The sequence below is a fragment of the Arachis ipaensis genome, chromosome B3 (genome assembly GCF_059453495.1).
Source record: "Arachis ipaensis isolate K30076 ecotype BB chromosome B3, ASM5945349v1, whole genome shotgun sequence".
Taxonomy (NCBI): Eukaryota; Viridiplantae; Streptophyta; class Magnoliopsida; order Fabales; family Fabaceae; genus Arachis; species Arachis ipaensis.
In genome coordinates, this window is record NC_142438.1 from 614724 (window position 1) to 634838 (window position 20115).

The 20115-nt window shown below is 30.6% G+C and overlaps 3 protein-coding genes across 3 annotated transcripts; 2 read left to right on the forward strand and 1 right to left on the reverse strand.

The window, feature by feature from the left end:
* Positions 1-4962: 4962 nt before the first annotated feature.
* LOC107629448 (transmembrane protein, putative (Protein of unknown function, DUF538)) lies at positions 4963-7247 on the forward strand. Its single transcript, XM_016332250.3, has 2 exons — positions 4963-5567; positions 6959-7247. Exons 1-2 carry the CDS (start codon positions 5067-5069, stop codon positions 7001-7003), a joined length of 546 nt encoding a protein of 181 aa, XP_016187736.1. The 5' UTR covers positions 4963-5066; the 3' UTR covers positions 7004-7247.
* A 3586-nt stretch (positions 7248-10833) lies between these two features.
* On the forward strand, positions 10834-13908 carry LOC107629447 (Mediator complex, subunit Med10). The gene is made up of 6 exons (XM_016332249.3): positions 10834-10998; positions 11531-11780; positions 11889-11969; positions 12074-12176; positions 12813-12902; positions 13601-13908. Exons 2-6 carry the CDS (start codon positions 11548-11550, stop codon positions 13670-13672), a joined length of 579 nt encoding a protein of 192 aa, XP_016187735.1. The 5' UTR covers positions 10834-10998; positions 11531-11547; the 3' UTR covers positions 13673-13908.
* Positions 13909-15151: 1243 nt separating this feature from the next.
* On the reverse strand, positions 15152-16463 carry LOC107634151 (Bifunctional inhibitor/lipid-transfer protein/seed storage 2S albumin superfamily protein). Its single transcript, XM_016337727.3, has 3 exons — positions 15957-16463; positions 15695-15790; positions 15152-15523 (listed from the first exon to the last, which is right to left on the reverse strand). Exons 1-3 carry the CDS (start codon positions 16390-16392, stop codon positions 15375-15377), a joined length of 681 nt encoding a protein of 226 aa, XP_016193213.1. The 5' UTR covers positions 16393-16463; the 3' UTR covers positions 15152-15374.
* Positions 16464-20115: the final 3652 nt, after the last annotated feature.

Sequence of the window (20115 nt, forward strand, 5' to 3'; positions counted from 1 at the left end):
ATTTCTCTCACTTGATGAAGCAAAAAAAGGTCAAAAAGGTATTGGGTAATTTGCTTTCGGCAGCTGCTAAATCCTCCATGTCAGCATCCTCTTCGTCTAAACCCAAGCCACCAGCTGTGGCTGCAGCAAATGTAAAGTCCGGAGTGACATCTTCTTCAGCATCTTTTTTACTGTATGCTTCAAGACTGATAGCTCTATCCTTGTCGAAAATGTTCCCAAGATGTTCAAACCATAGTTGTAAAAACTGGACCGACCGACCGGTTTGACTGGAAAATTGGTGAACCGAATTTTTGGCCGGTCCAGTTGATCAATATGACCGGATAAGGAACAGAACCAGAGAGTCCGGTTCTGATGAAAGCTAGAGAACCGAAGGTTTTTGTTCACCCGGCCGGTTCAAAAGCTTTTTTTTTTTTAATTTACTTGCCAAAACAACGTCGTTTTGGTTTTACAAAAAAAAAAGAAACACTCGAACCAAAGCAATACACCCATCCTTATTCAACAACGGCTAACCCTTCCCCCTCACCTCACCTCACTCTGTCACTCACCGCGCCACTGCCGCCTACCGGTCTGTGTCGTCTTCTTCGTCTCACCTCACCTCACCTCACCGTGACACCTATTCTCAACTCTCAAGTCTCCAACGATGTCACCTCACCTCACCGCGGCTCCGTCGTTGTCTTCATCGCTTCTTCTTGCTCCGCTTCGTCGTCGTTGTTGTCGTGCCGTCTCCGTCATCTGCTCTCTTAGACAAGTTGGCGGTCTCCGTCATCTTCGTCCTCTGTTCTGTCAAATAGGTTGGTGCTCGTCTTCTAATGCTCTTGTTCTGTTCTGTTTGGTTGTGAACTATGAAGTTGTTCTGTTCTTCTAATGCTCTGTCGGACAGATTTTTCTTCTAATGCTCTTGTTCTGTTCTAATGCTCTTGTGCTGTTCTGTTCTATTTGGTGTTTGAATCTACTTGTTGAAAATTGAAATTGTGAATCTGTTCTGTTTTATTTGGTGTTTGTTCTGCTTGGATATGCTTGTTGAAATTATGAATTTTAGTATGAATCTGCTTGTTGAAATAGGTGTTGTTGAATAGGAAATTTAAGGTTGTTGACTCTGCTTGAAACTGTTTGTTGAAATTTTAGTATGAATCCGCTTGTTTAAATAGGTGGTGTTGAAGTAATCTGTTTAGTATGAATTTGCTTGTTCTGTGAATTTAAGGTTGCTGAATAGGAATAGGGAATAGGGAATAGGGAATAGGGAATTTAGGGTTGTTGTTGTTTTATACTTTTGCTACTCCATATTGTTTTAGAATGGCTTCAGCGAATAGACCATCAGAAACACCATCTTCGCAAGAATAAGGAACCCAAAAAAACAATAATGTTGGTGAAGAACTGAAGATATGTATTGTGTAGAGCATCTCGCTTTAATTGTAAAGAGATTGATGGTCCACTGACATTGTTGCATATCTGGGCTTGGATTCGTATGTCGTTTCTTGCCCCGATTCCTGGAACCTTGTGGTTCTTTTCGCTGACTAACCGGTAATATCAATTGTTATATGATATTGAATAATGTGTACATTGGCATAGAATGTTTAGAGTTCTAATTTATACACCCAATAATCTACGCCTCTTCGGATAGCATAATCTTTAATTGCCATAATCATAGATTCGCGAGAACTAAATTTCATTCCACGACAAATTTATCATCTGCCACAATCGGAGACTCTGCTACAACAATATCATGACATAAGTACACAAGAATACATATACAAATATATATAAAAACATAAAATTTTATTAAACAAATTATACATATATAAATTATAATAAAATTTAATATAAAAATACATTAATATATCCATCCACGTAGATATATAATTTTTATGTTAACAAAAGAATATAAATTATATTATTCGATAACCGTATAATATAATATAAGAATGTTATATACGGTTATATAATAATATCAACATATTATCTAAATTTAAATAAATATATACATAGATTTTAAATTTTGAATTTGTAATAGATATACATAAATAAATATATAAATATTTATAATATAAATAATATAAACATATAATTCTTAAATACAATTTAACTTTAATATATATATACTATAAATAATTTAAATACATACAATTTATACATCAGGATAATAATAATCATACTAATTGTCTTCAATAATAATATATAATAGTGCAATTTATATTTTAATTCTATAAATACAATTACACATCACTAATTGTATACAGAACCTAATAATAATCATACTATTTAATATTAAATTTAATTATTTATATCATAAAACTACTATATAGTTATCTAAACTACATACTTGCATTAAAGTATTTAAGGTATTCTGATACATACATAGCCTCCAGATCTAATACGCGCATAAAAGATGGCTCTTCAAACGGATGCTAGTGTATTTGTCACTTCCGCTACATCTGTCTCCATGGTATCATCAGCTTTATTATCGTCTTCGTTTAGCTCAACAACCTCATAGTTGTTTTCAAACTCATCCTCACTGTCACTGTTGTAATCTTTTCATTCGATATTTCGATCGACTTCAGATTGTTGGAACTCAATGTACAGCTCGATAAATAACACTCGTGATCGATTTTCGTAGTAGATTGAAAACATCTCGTGCATGCTCCCTTCATCCGTGATATACTTCGTTTGGAAATGAACAAACCCACCAAACATACACTGATACAGGATACCGGTATAAAATACCCAATACTAGCTTCGGTATATGCGGATCTATTCTTTCACAAATAACACCTTTTAGTTCTTCAAATGGTATTGTAAAAAGAACAATAACATCACATGAATTTTCGCATACAAATCTTACTCCCTCAAGTGTTTGTAATAATATCTGACCATGATAATATAATTTTAACATAACTCTATCCTCCATTTTTTTTAAAACAATGTCTCTCTTCTCAGCATTAGTTCAAAGTTGCAAAAAAAAAAAAAAAAAACAAAATGAACACAGTCTAAGAACGAAAAAAAAGATGAATGGAAGAAGACAAAGTTTTGCACAAGTGGGATGCGAAGTATATATATATTACAAATCTGACCCTCAATTTTCAATTTTAATGAATTAATTTTTTTTAATTAAAAAAATTGACCCACAAATTTCAATTTTGCATTTTATGAAAAATTTTTTAATCCAAAACTTATCCTCTGATTTACTCCTTTTTTAAAAAAAAAAAATCTGATTCTACACAAATCGAAAGCACTGTTATGTCCACTTCTTAACTTAAATTTTACATTACTGAAATCTTACCCTAAATTTTCTAACCCCTATAAAACTGAGGTTCCAATTTGTATTCTTCAATTTTAAAAAAAACCAACCCCATATTCTTTAAAAACGTATTCCAAATTCATAACTAAATAAATGAGCCTTAAGCTTACTATTCTTCAATGTATTGATTTACCAAAGAAGATCTTTTTTTTTTCCCTTATTCAACAGGCCAGGGCCATAGGCCGAAAACATAAGTACTTAAAATAAGAGCCTGATTAAATATAAAATTAGATTCTCCATAATCTTATCTGTTGTTGAATGTTGAATATTGATCCTCTAAAATCTAAACTATGTAGTCTAAAGTGAATGGAACACCGTCCAACAAAAAGAAAATGAAACAGAACACCGTCCCTGCACGTTAATTAGGCAAAAGAAACAATTTTATCGGTCAATTTGGACAAACAACTCCACGGTTGAAATAAAGACAGCAGAAGATAAACTTGTAAGTTGATTTTTATATCCTATATTTTACATTATTAAAAAATAACATAAAAACAATTATTAAATTTAGAGTTCTTTTAGAATAAAACATTTTTATAAAATTTAGTGTTAATTAAGTTTTGAAATTTCAGACAAACCATAACACTTATCAAAATGCTTATAAATTAGTTAAAAATATATAGATATTAGAAGTATTTAAATTTAAATCGATCTAAATAAAATTATTCATCTAATTAATTAAAATAAAGAAATTAATCAAAACAGTATGAATTTGAATGTGGCTGGATTTTATTTTTAACAACCGGTATGGGTTGGATTCAGTTTCGAATATATTTCTTAAATTTTTTTGATAGAATGTAAGTAATGCTATAAACTTTACAAATTAGTTTTACCCCGGTATGTTCTTTTTTTGTCTGCAAAGGTAGTCTTATCCCGACACTTAATACCTAACGTTTTTTAATATTTATATGAGTCCCCTTTTCAAGATCATATAATATTATATATATTATTTTAAAATATTATTTACGTATTAAAATTAACTATTAAAATTAATTAATAATATATAAATAAATATAAATATATAATTAAATTTATTTTTAATATATATTTTATATTTTTAGACAAATACTCGATTTTAGCTATTGAATTTAATGTATAACTAACCATGAGTCTGATTGATGTTATTTTCAATTTTTTAATGGAGAGCGAGAGGAGTGCGTTGATAATCGGTCACAGAAAATCCTAATTAAGCAGTCTGGGTCCGGGGTTGGTATATAAAATTTTGAAAAAAAAAATAAGTTTTTTATTTTTTAAAATTTGGATATATCAATTTTTGAATTTAATTTGTTTTATTTTAAAAAAATTTCATGTGTATATGCGTATATCAGTCAGACTAATACAACAAAAGTCATATTTCTTTTTTCTGTTGGATCTATTAAATTCAAATGAACAAAAAAAATTGATATTTCCAAATTTAAAAAAAAATTAGAGATATATATTTAAATTATTAAAAATTTAAATGCCCCCAACTAAAAGGTATATAAAATTTTGGAAAATTTTTGTATTTTCTGACTAGCACTTAATCATCCAAATAAAAATGAGTGATTTTTTATCATTAAATATAATTTTACACCATTAAAAACACTATTAATAACCAATTAATGGTTACAAAACACCAAAATTACTACTCTACCATTCCTCTAAAATTTCAAAGTCATTCATCTCTCTTCTCTCAGCTCAGACCCTCACCAAATTCAGACAAACCAACCCACAACCACTCTCCCTCCTTTTAACATTTTCCATTCCCACACTCTCCTAACACCACACCACTATGGCTACAGCTACAAACTTCCACGTTTTTCTTGCCTTTACCGCCATCTTCGCTCTTCTTTCCCTCGCAGCCACCGCAACAACGATAGCCACCAAGGAGAGCGTCTACGACCTTCTCCCCAAGTACGGTCTCCCCAGTGGTCTGTTACCGGACTCCGTCACCGACTACAGCCTCTCCGACGACGGCAGATTCGTCGTCGTTTTGGATCAGCCCTGCTACATACAGTTCGATTACCTGGTCTACTACGAGACCAAGATCACCGGGAAGCTGAGCTACGGTTCCATCACGGAGCTCAGCGGTATTCAGGTTCAGCGGTTCTTCATTTGGTTCAATGTTGACGAGATCAGAGTCGATTTGCCTCCCTCCGACAACATCTATTTCCAAGTTGGATTAATCAACAAGAAGCTCGACGTTGACCAGTTCAAGACCGTTCGTTCTTGCCGCGATTCCCTCACCGCTTCCCCTTGCCACGGAACTAAAACCCCTTCCTCTTCCTTCAAGGTATGCAGTTTTTCTTTTTCCTTTTTATTTTTACTTTCCTCCGTTTATGTTCTAGAATGTTCCGATTTGTTATTTTGAACTGCCTAATCTAAAATTGGGGATATTGAAGCAATAGCGGTCTTGCAAGATAACTTAGCCGACACGAGACTTAAACTTACACTTGAAATTCCAAGAGAAAGATCTGAGTAATCGTTTATTGTTTTGTTGGTTAGTGCAGTGCACAGCTGAACATAACTGTGTGTGATCTGGCTTATGAAACGGTTATTTTTGTGTGGGTGGTAGTTGAGTGGGTAGGTTTCTTTTACTACTTATAGTGAATGAGACGGGATTGTTGTGCTATTTTTGGTAAATGTGACAAGAAGGTTTTTGACCATGAGAAGCTCATGCTTCTTTGTAGTCAGCTCAGCGTTGTAACTTGGATTGATTACTGTTAATCCAAACATATTTGTAGCTCAAATTAGATTAGATTTGATCTGGTTCAATGAAGTTTGTAGGTGAAGGTGTTGGACCACACCTTCTACAAGTGTGGAAGAATAAGAGTGTGTCAACAAAAACAAGAAGCCAACTTAACTACTTTTTAAGAGTGACCAATGCTGTCAATAGATGACTTGAAATAAGACTATTAGGCGTTTGGTGGAGAGACAGAGACGGAAAAACTGAGACTGAGAGATAGGGACTAAGAGACAGAGATTGAAATAAATCTCAGTATTCTGTTTGGTGCAAAATGGGAGATAGGAATTGAAACAAGAATGAAACTCTAATTTAATTTGCACAAAGGGTAAAATTGGAATTAATTAATTGAAATAAGAGTATTTTAGGTATAAAATGTTATTAAAGTTTCAATCTCCATTTCTAAAAATTTTAGTCCTCTGTGTCCCTACTTTTTGGAGGTACTGAAATACTGAAATTTTGGAGACTGAGACAGAAATTTTAGTACCAATCTCTAAACCAACAAACACGATACTGAGTCTCAGTCTCTCAGTCTCTGTCTCAGTACTTCAAACCAGACGCTACCTTATAGTTTTCCAAAACTAAATTGATTTTGAGCAGTTTCAACTCTCAGCTTGAGTTGGATGTTCCTTAAAGTTGTCACGTAAGTGGAACCCCCGCTGGTCTTACTACCAATATCAAGTGTTACATAACACACTATGTAAATCTTAATTTAGGGACTTAAACTTGTAAATTCAAGAGTTTGATAACATTGTTTCCAATATAATCTGTTGCCCGTGTATGTTGGAAATGTGTACAATTAGGAAATGCGTATACACGAACACATAAACTTTGTTAATTTTCTGCATTCTGCAACCTGTTTCCCCTGTTAATTTTGCTTGTATGCTCTATTGGAATCAGAGAATAGTTACTGATATGTTCATATCTTTTGTGACTTGCAGCTTCCTGCAGCGGTGGATGAAATTCCTATGCTGCTCACAGAGTAGATGCTGCTTTATACTTGATACCAAGTGCTATCTGCCATAATGAAATGACGTTTTTATATGTCATTGTAATAATAGCCAGCTTATCTTTCAAGATACAAGACTCACAATCTCGAGTCTTGTGATCTTCCTACGAAACCTTTATGAACATGTGTATGTATATATATAATATATGACTGTATGAGTATGAGTGTATGACTAAAGTTCTGAGACTAAATGCATGCAAGTTGCAGAACTTTATCGTAAAGATATAAGTGCCTTCTGAATGGTAGAATCGTATCTCGCTAGAAGTTAACTATTCTGGACATAATTTTCCCTTTTCCTACCCAATCTTTTTGACTATCTATTATGATTGCTTTTCTTCCAGGGCATTGAATATGGTTGATGCCGCTTTAGCCTGATTTAACACCTACCAGGCGCTCCCTTACATTAGTCATTTTAAGAAACATAGAATAGTCGTGGTTGTGTTTATCCAGATGAACCCATTTTTTATTTTCACTTTTTGGGTGACCAAATTAACTTCACATTAATTTTGTTTGTTTGGAAAAAAAAATTCCTAAAAGTACTTTTATAGATATCCAAAATCTAAATTATACAACATCAATGAAGTCTTGTCCCACTAGCTTAGGTCGGTTACTTGGATCAAATGATATTATTGAGTTCTATCATGTATCATGTCTATGACCATTTACATATATATTTCGTTTTACCACTTCATGAATGGTCTTTCTAGGTTTTCCTTTACCTTTCACCCTTTATCCATCTTTCATCTCATCCACCTTCTTGATTAGGTGTTCTGTTGGTCTTTTTTTCACATGTCCAACTCCAAACTATCTGAGATGCGATTCTACCATCTTTTCCACAATAGGTGTTATTCCAACTCTCTCTCTTATATCTTCGTTCCTTATCCTATCAAATTGCGTATGACCACTCATCCATCTCAACATCTTTATCTCTGTCACACTTAACTTATGTTCGTGTTCTCTTTTGGCCGCTCAACACACCATAAAGTATAGCCGATCTAATAGCAGTGCGATAGAGTTTAAAGGCACTATTTTGTCACATAAAACTAGACGTACTCTGCCATTTTGACCAATCTGCTTGAATCCTATGATTTATGTCCTATTCAATCTCTCCATTACCCTATATAATACACCCAAGATACTTAAAACTTTTAACTTTTTTATAGGATGTTTTCTCCAATCTTCACCTTTGTATTAGAATTTTTCATTCGACGGCCGAACTTACATTCCATATATTCCATCTTACTAGACTATACACTTCTAGAGAAAATGCACATATTAATTGGCTATGTATTACAGGTATAACATAGGTGGAGTTCAAAATCAAAATTATAGAATTAGTAAATTATGTTTTTTTTAAAAATAGGAAAGTATTTTTTTGGTGACTAAATAGGAAAGTATTTGTAATTCTTTAGAGTATTTTAAATTCTTAATAGAAAAATATTGTGCTTGATGTAACCCAAAAAGAAAAGGACAAAAAATGTGCCTTGGTGTTTAATTGTAAACTATTTTTACAAAATTTAAGATATTTTTTACTGATAATTGTAGCTTATGGAGAGGGGATTTCAGTTTTCCCTTCATTAGTTGAATTTGCTTTTCCTTTCATTAGTGTTTAATTTTGTATAAAAAAATATTTATTAAAAAATATTAATTTAAATTTATCCTACAAAAATTTATGATATTAAAATTAATAATGATTACATTTATAATATATTAAATCATTACAGTTGATTTTAGAACGGGGTGAATTTAATAATATAAAAAAATTGCAAATGATAAACACAGATTTTTTTATAAAAAATATATTTCATGACTACCTTATTAGTTAGGTCCTTACATAAACCAAAAAATAAAAAAAAGTATACATTTAAAATTAAAATAGTTTAATTAATAATCAATAGTATATTGTTATATTAGTAGAAAAAAATTAATTTTTAAATTTACTCCTTAAAAAAATTATGCAATCGATTGGATGAAACTCAAAAAATATATACAACGGTAAAACGCAAAAAGGCATGCTAAATTCCTGATTTCTAAGACTGGGTTTGGTAGAGCATACTTGTGCTTTTGTTAAAAAGTTTAAGTGCTTCTGTTTGTCGTTTTTTAAAATTAAGGGTATTTTTAAAAGCATTTAAGCAAAAAATTTTAAAAGTTAGTTTGTACTTGCTAAATTTTATTTATTTTTTCGCACATATTTTTCACTATTATATTGCTATTGAAATCCTCATATATTTCTAATTTTTCATTCTAACATTTACAAATTTTAACACAGTTTTTATATATTTTTTATTTTTTAATTTTAACCTAATCTTCACAAATTTTAACACAAATATATCTCTATCACATATTAGGTATGAACTTCTATTTATTTATATTATTTTTTTGTGAGTACTAAAATTAGATTACATACAAATTTTATTATTGACTAAAGATAACTCTATTATATTAGTACAATCAAGTAAATATTTAAACTATTAGTCTCTAAAATTTGAGTTAGGTAATTTAGTATTTTTAATGATGATATTGAGGTTAAATAAATTTTTATGATAGTTATATAAAATTTTAAAGTTAAATAATAAAAGAGTTTATTTATTATATTTATGTTTATTATAAATTTTTTATTTTAAAATTATTTTATTTTAAAATATTATATAAAATTTTAAAGAATTTGAAAAAATAAATTATTTTCGTTATAAACATGTTTATTATAATTTTTTCAAATTTTAAAAGCTATTTTACCAAATACAACTTAGATACTTGTGCTTATTAAAAGTCATTTTTAATTTAATTTTATCAAACATAAGTGCGGCTGCTTTTAAAAAAATGTCTTTTAAAAGACAGCTTTTGTGTTTGTTTAGACACAAAACTAGAAAAAAAAAAATTTTTTTGAGACGCTGTAATTTACATCTTTTTTTAAAAGATTTTTTTTTTAAAAGAAAGATGTTTTTTATGTAATAAATAAACAAAAAAATACTTTTATATGTGTATGTCTAAAATCAGCCCAACCATTTTGTGCACATTAAATGCGCCATCTTTTATGAACCATTAGATTTTACTAAATGAAAATCAAAGGATGTTATAAAAGAGGAGTAATAATAGACTTTATAAATATAGAATATATTAATATATACACACATAAATATATTTTAATACAGAATATTTTAAAAATGACAAGTATAATCTTTTACTTTAAAATAAATATAAAACATATAAATATGTAAAAAATATCTTTTATTTATTAAGATTAATTATTATACCGTACTATTTTTAATTACATAATATAAAAAATTAAATTATTTTATATTACTTGAAAATATTTGTGTAATATTTATATATTTTATATTTATTTTAAAATAAAAGATTATACTTGCCATTTTTAAAATATTCTATATTAAAATATATTTATGTATATATATACTAATATATTCTATATTTATAAAGTCTATTAGTACCCTTCTTTCATAATATCATTTGATTTTCATTTAATAAAATTTAATAGTTCATAAAAGGTAGCGCATCTAATGTGCATAAAATGGTTGGGCTGATTTTAGACATACCCCTTTTATATTGTTATACTCAAACATAATTAATAGATAAAAAAGATTTTTTTACATGAAATACCCAAACATAAAATTACTTTTACGTCTTTCCTATAAAGTCTTTAAAAAAAAAATTAAAAAAAATCTTTTCTTAAAAACTCACTTAAACAAATCCTTTATAAACTACTTTAAAAAATTAAAAACTTTACCAAACCAAACCAAGTTATTTCATTCCTTCCTTCTTTTTATTGCTTCTTTTCCAGATCCAAACAAAATGAGTAACTGCGAAAATTGAATTTTGAAAAAACAAAGAAGAAAGAAGCCCTAAGCCCCAAACCCTCTTTCTCCTTATTCCCTCACCTCGCTGCTGCTCGAAACCGTCTCGACGTTCTTTCAAGTCACTTCGCCGCCGCCATCTCTCCCTCTGCTTCGATTGGTTCGTCCCTCGCTGTCGTTGATATTGTTTCCATTAATTCTGTTGATCTAAATTCAATTTCTTGTTAATGCGTTCTCGAATCTAACCATCCGAAAACATTTGATTTGAATCCAAAATAACTCACATATGGCGGTATGGTGTTCCTCAATAGTCATTCACTCGATAACTGTGTGTACTAATAGCATCTATGTGAACGAGTATTACAATATTTATTTCTGTTCCTCACTTTCTATTGTTGCCTATTTGCTGTCCCAATATTCAGATTGATTTTTATATATTGAGTTTATGATAATTGCAAGTAGAGAAAATGCACATCGTTAGCTTTGGCCGTTTGAGAACTTCTTGGTACTAATTCTCAAGAGTTGTTTGTGAGCTTTCCTTCTTTTTAAGCTTTCATTCTGATAATTATTTCCATTCAAAATTACTTTGGAACAATAGGGTTTTCAAATACTGAAGTTGAATCGATAATTGAGAAAGAAAAAGATTGATGTCGAAAGAAGTTTGGATTGAACATTTTCAATAAATGTTTCAGGTTGTAGACAAAAACGAATGGATTCATCACAAAGTGCAGCTGTTGGGGGCAATGGTGGAACTAGTGGCAATGGGACATTGATCTCTCAATCTAATGACACTGCAGCTTCTGCAATAGGAGCTGATGATTCTATGCAAAAGTTGAGCCAAGTCAGTGACTCCATTCAGAAAACCTTGGGCCTCATCCATCAGCTTTATCTTACGGTATCTACTTACAATGCTGCTTTTCAAATGCCTCTCCTCCAACGCATGTATGTACCTTTAATCTTTTCGTATAGTGATTTTTCTTTCTCTATTTTACCTTTTTCGCCTTGTTAGATATTGTATTTGCTGATCATATTTTTGCGTCAAATGTCCAGCAATGGTCTTGTTGCAGAGCTTGACAACATGGTTAAATTGGCTGAGAAGTGCAACATTCAAATTCCTATGGAGGTGGTGAAGTGAGTCTTCTACTGTTCCATGTGTTTCTATTCACAACCTAATAATTCACTTTCAATTCCCTTTTTACGTGCGAATTTAACTGATGATTTACGGCTGGATTTAGTTTAATTGATGATGGGAAGAATCCAGACGAATTTACCAAAGACGTTTTAAACAATTGCATTGCAAAGAATCAGATCACCAAAGGAAAGACTGATGCTTTGAAGGTTGGTTATAGTTTTTTTTTTCTGTTGGGAGGTTAGGATTGCGACTAAATCCCCATAGTGGTCTCTAAGATTCATGGCTTTCATTATTTTAGTCCTTCAAATTCAAAATTCACTATACCGGTCTCCGAGATCTAGTTCCAGGCACCATACCCTTTCCGGCATTGAGTCAGTGAACAGAATGCCGAGCTATCTCTGACTTGCGACGCTAGACACAATGCTAAATGATTTTTGTTCGTTTTGACGCTTAAACTAAGCAAAAACAAGGTTGTTTTGGAGAATGAAGGAAGATAAAACGGTTTGGACATTATATAAACTCTTCTTCGTCTTCTTGTCTTGCCTTGTTTAAGTGCCAAAATGAAACGGCGTCATTTAGCCATGTATCTAGGGTGGTAAGTCAGAGCTAGTTCAGCACTTCGTTCGCTGACTCAATACTAGAAAAGGTCCGGGACTAGTATGGTGTCCAAAGTTGAATCTCGGAGACCAGTATAGTGAATTTTGGATTTGAGGGACTAAAATAGTAAAGTCGTAAATCTGAAAGACTAGTTTGGGGATTTAGTCTTAGGATTGCTGCTTTTTTTTCCCTCTTTATGTTTGTTGAACTTCTTTCACTCATCTTATCACTTTTGTATGGGGCAGAGTTTTCGCAAGAATCTTTTGGAGGAATTGGAGCAGAACTTCCCTGCCGAGGTTGAAACTTTTAGGGAGAGTCGTGCTGCTTCTGCTGCGGTAAATATTACCTATTTGGTCTTTTATTTCATTGCCGAATCGAACTCTAAAAAAGAATTCCTCGTAATTGAGTTGTTTCTAGCTTATCACTTATAACATGTAGAGATGAATATGTATACTATGGGAAGGGGGAAGAATGGGGTTTGCTTTTAGGTTGAGGTAACTTACGCCATCTTGAAATGTCATCCTTCTCTCTTCCTTTCTGTTCACCATAAGCTCTTACTAACTACAGCCATTTCAACTTTCATGTTGAATAGGAAGCCCCATTCCTGCCCATTATTAAGAGGAGTATTTTCTAATATAGTATGTAGTGTTACATGTCTCCTTGTCAGTGCTCAGCACCCAATTTTGAGTCAACAAGACCAGTTGATTAAATATTTCATAAAGATACAAAGGAAGAAACAGTGATTGAACACTGTTTTCAAGATAAATTTATTCTGGTGGTTATTCCACTATTTTCTTTCTCATCCCCCTATTTTTCGCCATTTGGTTGCAACCCCCTATTGATAGCACTTTTCCATAGTTGATCCTATCCCTCTTGCTTTGTCTCAAACCTCATATGTACCAGCTTGGAAAAAGAAGGAACCTGGCTTGGAGTAAAATTGATTCCATAGTGAATTTCATGAATAATGACAACTAACGTCAGTTCTTTAATACTTGGGGAATATCAATCTTGACCTTATTTTGCATCAATGCAGGAATTGAAACGTCCATCTCAAGCACAGAGTGCACTAGCCAATGGAGATGTGAGAGTTAAAACAGAGCATTGACATTATAATGCATTGTATAGAGTGTAAAATTGGCGCAGGTTTTTGGCTCTAGCTGAACTTGAACTTGCAACCATTATTTGGTCAAAGGATATATGCTTTACCAACTAAGCCTTACCTCCAGAATGTATGAAAGTAGTAAATAAAGAAAATTATTTGATCTAAATTAGAAAAAAAGGTTACCCAGTGAAGTGATATTGATCTCATACTGATTTACAATTTTTAGTGCAGTTTAATCATGCCTTTCTTCTCGCTGATCTTGATTATGACCGTTAATCTGATGGCTCCTATCTTTTCTATTTTCTTTGAAAGATGGTTTAATACCTTTTCCTGGGACTAACATGTTTGGTTGAATGCTGCATGTATGTGAGTAAGTTTAAGAGCCAAGAGCATAGTGCTACTCGCATACTTTTTGCCCATACAAGTACTTTTTGGCGTAAATTGTCACTCTTTTTGGTTGCTTCCAGACATCACATTTCATTGAATTTATTATTGTTGTTGTAAGATGTTTCTTGCCTTAATTTAGACTTTGATGTTACAACGCTACAGTGAATAGAAGTATAATTTACATTTCGCTTGCTGACCATCAAATTGTGTAGGTGGCAATCCACAGTTTGTGTTTTCAATTTTAAGTTTAAGTCGATGTATGATTCAGTGATATGGATTTAATAAAAATTAATGATGCAAATTGTGCCTATATATTATGAAAAGTCGTCTTAAATGCTTGAGCTCTGTCCTTTTAAATGTCAATTTGGTCCTTTCAAAGTCATACTCTTTCATTAAACTGGTAATATAAATAGAAAAAAAGTATATATTGCGTCTAACTTCAAAATGGCTTGATCTCCTCAATGTTCAAGATTTACCTCTTTTTTTAGGCAAAAGGATCTTAGTCCTTTCTTCATTCCTTGATATTTTTAGATTCTTGGGGTAAGAACTACAGAATATAGATGCTATTTACGAGAATGGATACGAAGGACAGGAGGGAGACCTTAGCGCCAAGCCAACAATGATGGCTATTGGCTAACGCATTTTGTAGCCTTATAACCTTCTTTTGTTTTTTTGTGTTGCTACTTGTCCCTACGAAGAAGATTATCCCACTATCTACACAGAACTGGTTATTCGAAAACGAAAAGAGTGTATACATTCCACACATTAAGAACAGGACTAGACTTTATCTATCTTGAAACCAACCAATCAACATGCACCAGTTTCAATCTTGAAGTAGTTCCGTTTGATTAAGGGAAAGAAAACACATTAAGAATACGTCAACATCATCATAAGTTCATAACTACTAAGTTAATAATTGGATACCAATTGTAAAGAGAAGGACCAAGTGATTCAAAGCTTTCAAGCATGTGAGGCCTAAATAGCGGGTCCCTTAAATTGTTCCATTAGTTGGAAAATTAATAACGCATTAGAGACACAAGATGGACACACACTGCAAAGAAGTAAGTTAAGAATAAAAAATGGGACAACACAGGGTAAGTAACACCAACTACAACTAGAACAATTAATTTAGCAGTACGAGATACACACTTCAATATTTCTTGATAATTTTTTCTTTTTGGGGTAAATTTAAAAATAATAACAATAATAAAATAATATAAGAATTGCAAAACTAAACATGCAAAACTTGAGAACGTAGTAGACATCATAATAATAGCCAATAACATATCCTACTCTTCAATAATTCTTGTACTCTTGATCAAAATACTATGAAGAAGAATTGGTATATGAGAACCAAAGGTAAAATCCCACATATCACATCATTAACAATCCAATTCTTTCCCCAGTCAGCACCACTCTTGCTCTCAGTGCCTGTTTCCTTGGCTGCACTACCAGTTGCAGTACTAGCTGCAGTTAATTTTCATGGTCACAAATCACACAACATTAAAAGAAAAATTGTTAGAAGAATAACCAAAATAACAAGCAGCACAAAATATCATTGAATGTGCTAAATCCCAAATCAAGTGATTCCAAACCATTGAATATGCTAAATGGTTAGTTAGTTAGTTAGTTAGTTACCACTGGGAACTGGTGCAGTACTGTTTTTGCCGGTGCCACTTTCTACCCCTGAAAACACCTTGGCTTCTGGAGAGTTAGGTTTCAAATGCAAAAGGTCTGAAAAGCAAAAGAGGAACAAAACATGACATAATTCACATCAATAAAGACCACTACAAATAGTTCAAGAAGTAAAATAAACAATACACATCTAATGATATGATACAATATTAAAAATGAAATTACCTAACTTAACTCTAAAATTAGTAAGTAATATGTTACTAACCAACACATTGAGAAATATTAGCAGGTGTGTGACAAGCAGTTGGCAAATTGAGAGCAAGAGTGAGATTGATGGTGAGGCCAAGATTGGGGTCATCATGGTATTTGATGAGGAGGCAGAGGCATCTCTTGCTCTTTGCAATAACATCTTTGAGGCCACTGCAGCAATCTACTGTTGGGGTTTTTGCTTGAGCACTCACATATGGAAGACAAGTTGCTAATCCAACTAGTTTGTCAGCACATTCTTGCTTGTCTTGGTTCAAATCTGAGCTTCCATAACCAACAAAAAGGAGCACTGAAGTCAACAAGAGTGCTAGATTTCTTGTACTTTTGGAACTGATCATTTTTTTTTTAGATGCAGGAAAAGAAATAGGAGAGAATTGAACAAAGAAAGTGTTGTTTCTTTTGGAATGTGAATGTGATGGAATGAATAGTAGCATAGGAGTAGCCTTCTCTATATATAGATAATAGATTCATGACTTTATTGTTTATGTTTTCTGCATTTATTAGCATATCTTGTGGTTTTGTAAATTTTATTTATTTAGAGTTGAGTGAGAAATAAATTTTTGAGAATTTATATTTCAAATAGATTAGTCTTTAAAAAAAATATTAATAAAATTTTTTAAAATAATAAATATAGACAAGTTAGTTTAAATTACGACTTTTTATCCTAATTATAGGACTAAGTTAGAAATAGTGTATTTATATCTACTATCTCAGAAAAATTTATTAATATATTTTTTTAATAATTTATTTTTCATTTTATTTATTTATTTAAAATTTATCTCTACAGTTAATTTTTTTAACTAACATCAATTAATTTTTTAATTATTTTTTATTTTAAATTCTAAATCTTACAAGTCAATTTTTAAATCATACGTCGTTGAAAAAATTAAAATTAAAAAAATAATTTTACAATAAAAGAAAATAAACTAATATTAATTAATTTAAGATTACTTCTCTATCCTTCTTCAATTATTTATGCTGCCTTATTAGTGCAATAATTGATAATTGATGGAATGCACTTGACTTGTATGCATTTTTGGTTATTGGTTTTGTTGAATAAGATAAAAATAGAAAAGATATCCAAATGTGAGGCAAGTAATTAACACCATAGCCTTCATCTAAGCTTTGGGATAATGCCATTGCTTGGATTACACACTCCACCTTCCAAAATAAATTTTCCATCTGTTCTCCAACCTGACAGGTGTATGGTAGTTGCCACCTATCATTTTTGCACACACTTACAAGCATTTTATTGCGATAAATAATATGTACTTTAAAATATTAATAATAAATTCATCATTTTCATTTTTTATTATTATAAATATTTTTAAAATAGGTATTTTCTTAATTCTTATCGGTGTGCATACAGAATCAATGGATATTGACTTGTGGGAAGAGAAATATTAGAAATCATCAATTTCCACTTAATGTCTTTTAAAATTATACTCTTATTCTTGTACAACATTTTCTCTCTTTCAAGTTTCAACTTTCAACACAACAAGACTCTACTAAGCCGGCCACTCTATCGTTGTTTGCCACTAACATTTGAATATTCTAAATTTTAAATTTTTATTTTAAAAAATAAAATATTTTTTATTTTTAAATAATTTTTTTATATATTTTTTAGTTTTATCTATAAAATAAATAATAAAAGATTATACTTTTTTTTTTAAAATAAAATTTAAAATTTAGAGAATTAAAATCTTTATTACTGTCGTTGGTCATATTAAATACTAAACCTTCACTTTTAAATTCTAAATTTTAAATAATAATTTTTTTAAAAAAAATATTAACTAATCAAAAAATAATTCTCTATATTCATTTTTTTAATAATATTGATATAAATTTATCAGTAATTTCCTAACACTAAGTTTTTGCTCAATAATATCATATTTACTGTTGTGAACTTGTGATTATTAATTTTGTTTTATTAACTCCACGTTTACCTTAATGTCAAAATTAAGTTCACAAAAGCGCTTATCGTTTAATTTTTTTTGTTCACATCAAAGAGCATTGCCCTTCAAACTCGGTTGATGACGTAGCGAAGCAGAAGGTGGAGTGGTGGCAATTATGGCGTGGTTGCGGTGGCAATTTGTGATTGGGTGTTGCTGATAACGATGTATTATAACAGATAATAGTCTTGGCAGTAATTATATATAAGAGCTGATAGTGTTGGACTTTCTATTGCTAACTGTACGATAATGTTACCATAAATGTATGGAAGATACTATTTTTTAGGGTTAAATATAATTTTAATCTTTAAAATATAAGTTAAATTTTTTTTATTTTTATTTTTTTTATATATAAATTTGTCTTTAAAATTTAAAACAAAATTTTAAAATTATTTTTTTTATTTAAATATTAAAATTTTAGACTAAATTATCTATAATAAAAAAATATAAAATAAAATAAAAGAGAAAGAGTATTTCTGCTATTGCGAAAGGAAGAGAAAAGAAGAAAAATAAGAAAGGAAAGAAGAAGAAACTGTCTACGATTCACCTCTGCCTCTATTTTTACTGTTACTTCTGCACGATTTTGATCCATAAGGTAAAGACGATTTTAAAACCAAGTTAAACCTTAAGACGATTTTGTATATAAAAAAAGGTTAAAAAATTTTTTTGACCTATACTTTATAAATCAGAATGATACTTAAACCCCTACTTTTTATTTATATATTAACACCTAGCATGGATATCGTGCATATATCGATCTAGAGTTTTTTATACATTTTACAAAAGAGAAGTAACTAATATGAATAATCTTCTGAATAGTTATTGAATTTTATTAAGACAATGCCTTTTACCATGTAGAATTATCAAAGAAAAATTTTATTTGACACATGAAAGTAACTAAGCTGAATGCCCTGTTTGGTAAGATAAGATATTTTCATATCTTTGGGAAATTTCTTTTTTCCATATTTTTTCCACATGCAAATTAACTAAAAATAATGCCTTTATATCTGACCAATGCAAATTACTAATAACTTGGTTCCTTAAAGAAAAAAAAAAATAGAACAGAAAATCAGTGTAGAGAAAAAGCCTCATCTTTTGGGGTAGATCAATAATACACAATTACACACCACATACACACATAAAGATTGAAGAAAGTTAGGTGAGGAAATCTATTAAATTAAATAAATGAGTCGGGTACTCTATAGTGTTTTCTAGTAATTTAGTATTAAAAAAAATTAAAATTAGACATATATTTATACACAAATATAAATATATTGTGTTCGACTGATTTTAGTGTATAAATAATATTTTTAATAAATTAAATACACTCCACGTTATGGATCTTAATTGTATGCATCTTTTGCTTGCTAAGTATGGGCTTCCTTGCGATATAGCTGACGCCATGAATTAAAGATAAAGCATGTGGGTCTTTCTTTCTTTCTTTTTTTTTTTTTTTTTTTAAGTATATGTGAGTTTTTACATTTATTATATTTTTTTGGTTTGAGTTTAACATAATCCTGGATTTTTTTTTTCAAAAGCATTCTAACCGTAATTATTTGATTTAAATCTATACATGTTCATGAACTGAAAAGCAGGAAAAGAAGAACTCCAATTTCCATGAGTAGAACAAAAACTTGGGGTTTTTCCTAAGATTCTGTGTTCATATATAAGATGATAGTAACCTGACAAACCCATATAACACGGCTTCAAGTGCTTGGACCAATAACAGAGTCACCATGTCCCTCAATGAAACCAAACTAGTCGTGTGAGAAAAACTTTTGTGTTGTGTTATCTACTTATCTTAAATGAAGTGTTTCGAAAAAGTTTGGCACCTTCGAAAATTGGTGATGATATTTTTTTATTCTTATTTTTTAAAAATTTTTTTATTGCATATTATATGAATAAATATAAAGAGTTTATAGTATTAAAATAAGACCGATAATATCTATTTTCTAGAATTATTTTAATATATTAATAATTTAATGTATGTATTTCAAATCAGGGACGAAACTACTTACACAAAAAGGGAGGTAGTGGCCCCCTAAATTTTAACTTTTTGTTATAAATTATGTGTAAATTTTGATTTAGCCCCCTTAAAATTTTGATTTTAGTCCTTCTATATTAAAAAAATTAAACTTTAGCCCTCCCTAAACTTTATCCTAGCTCCACCCTGTTTCAAATATAATTTATTCACAATATATGAAA

Coding starts and splice junctions, on each gene's coding strand:
- LOC107629448 (XM_016332250.3), top strand. CDS start 5,067: ATGGCTACAGCTACAAACTTCCACGTTTTTCTTGCCTTTACCGCCATC. Junction 5,568..6,958: donor CCCCTTCCTCTTCCTTCAAG/GTATGCAGTTTT, acceptor TGTGACTTGCAG/CTTCCTGCAGCGGTGGATGA.
- LOC107629447 (XM_016332249.3), top strand. CDS start 11,548: ATGGATTCATCACAAAGTGCAGCTGTTGGGGGCAATGGTGGAACTAGT. Junction 11,781..11,888: donor ATGCCTCTCCTCCAACGCAT/GTATGTACCTTT, acceptor TCAAATGTCCAG/CAATGGTCTTGTTGCAGAGC. Junction 12,903..13,600: donor GTCGTGCTGCTTCTGCTGCG/GTAAATATTACC, acceptor GCATCAATGCAG/GAATTGAAACGTCCATCTCA.
- LOC107634151 (XM_016337727.3), bottom strand. CDS start 16,392: ATGCTACTATTCATTCCATCACATTCACATTCCAAAAGAAACAACACT. Junction 15,791..15,956: donor TAATATTTCTCAATGTGTTG/GTTAGTAACATA, acceptor TTTGCTTTTCAG/ACCTTTTGCATTTGAAACCT. Junction 15,524..15,694: donor TACTGCACCAGTTCCCAGTG/GTAACTAACTAA, acceptor AATTAACTGCAG/CTAGTACTGCAACTGGTAGT.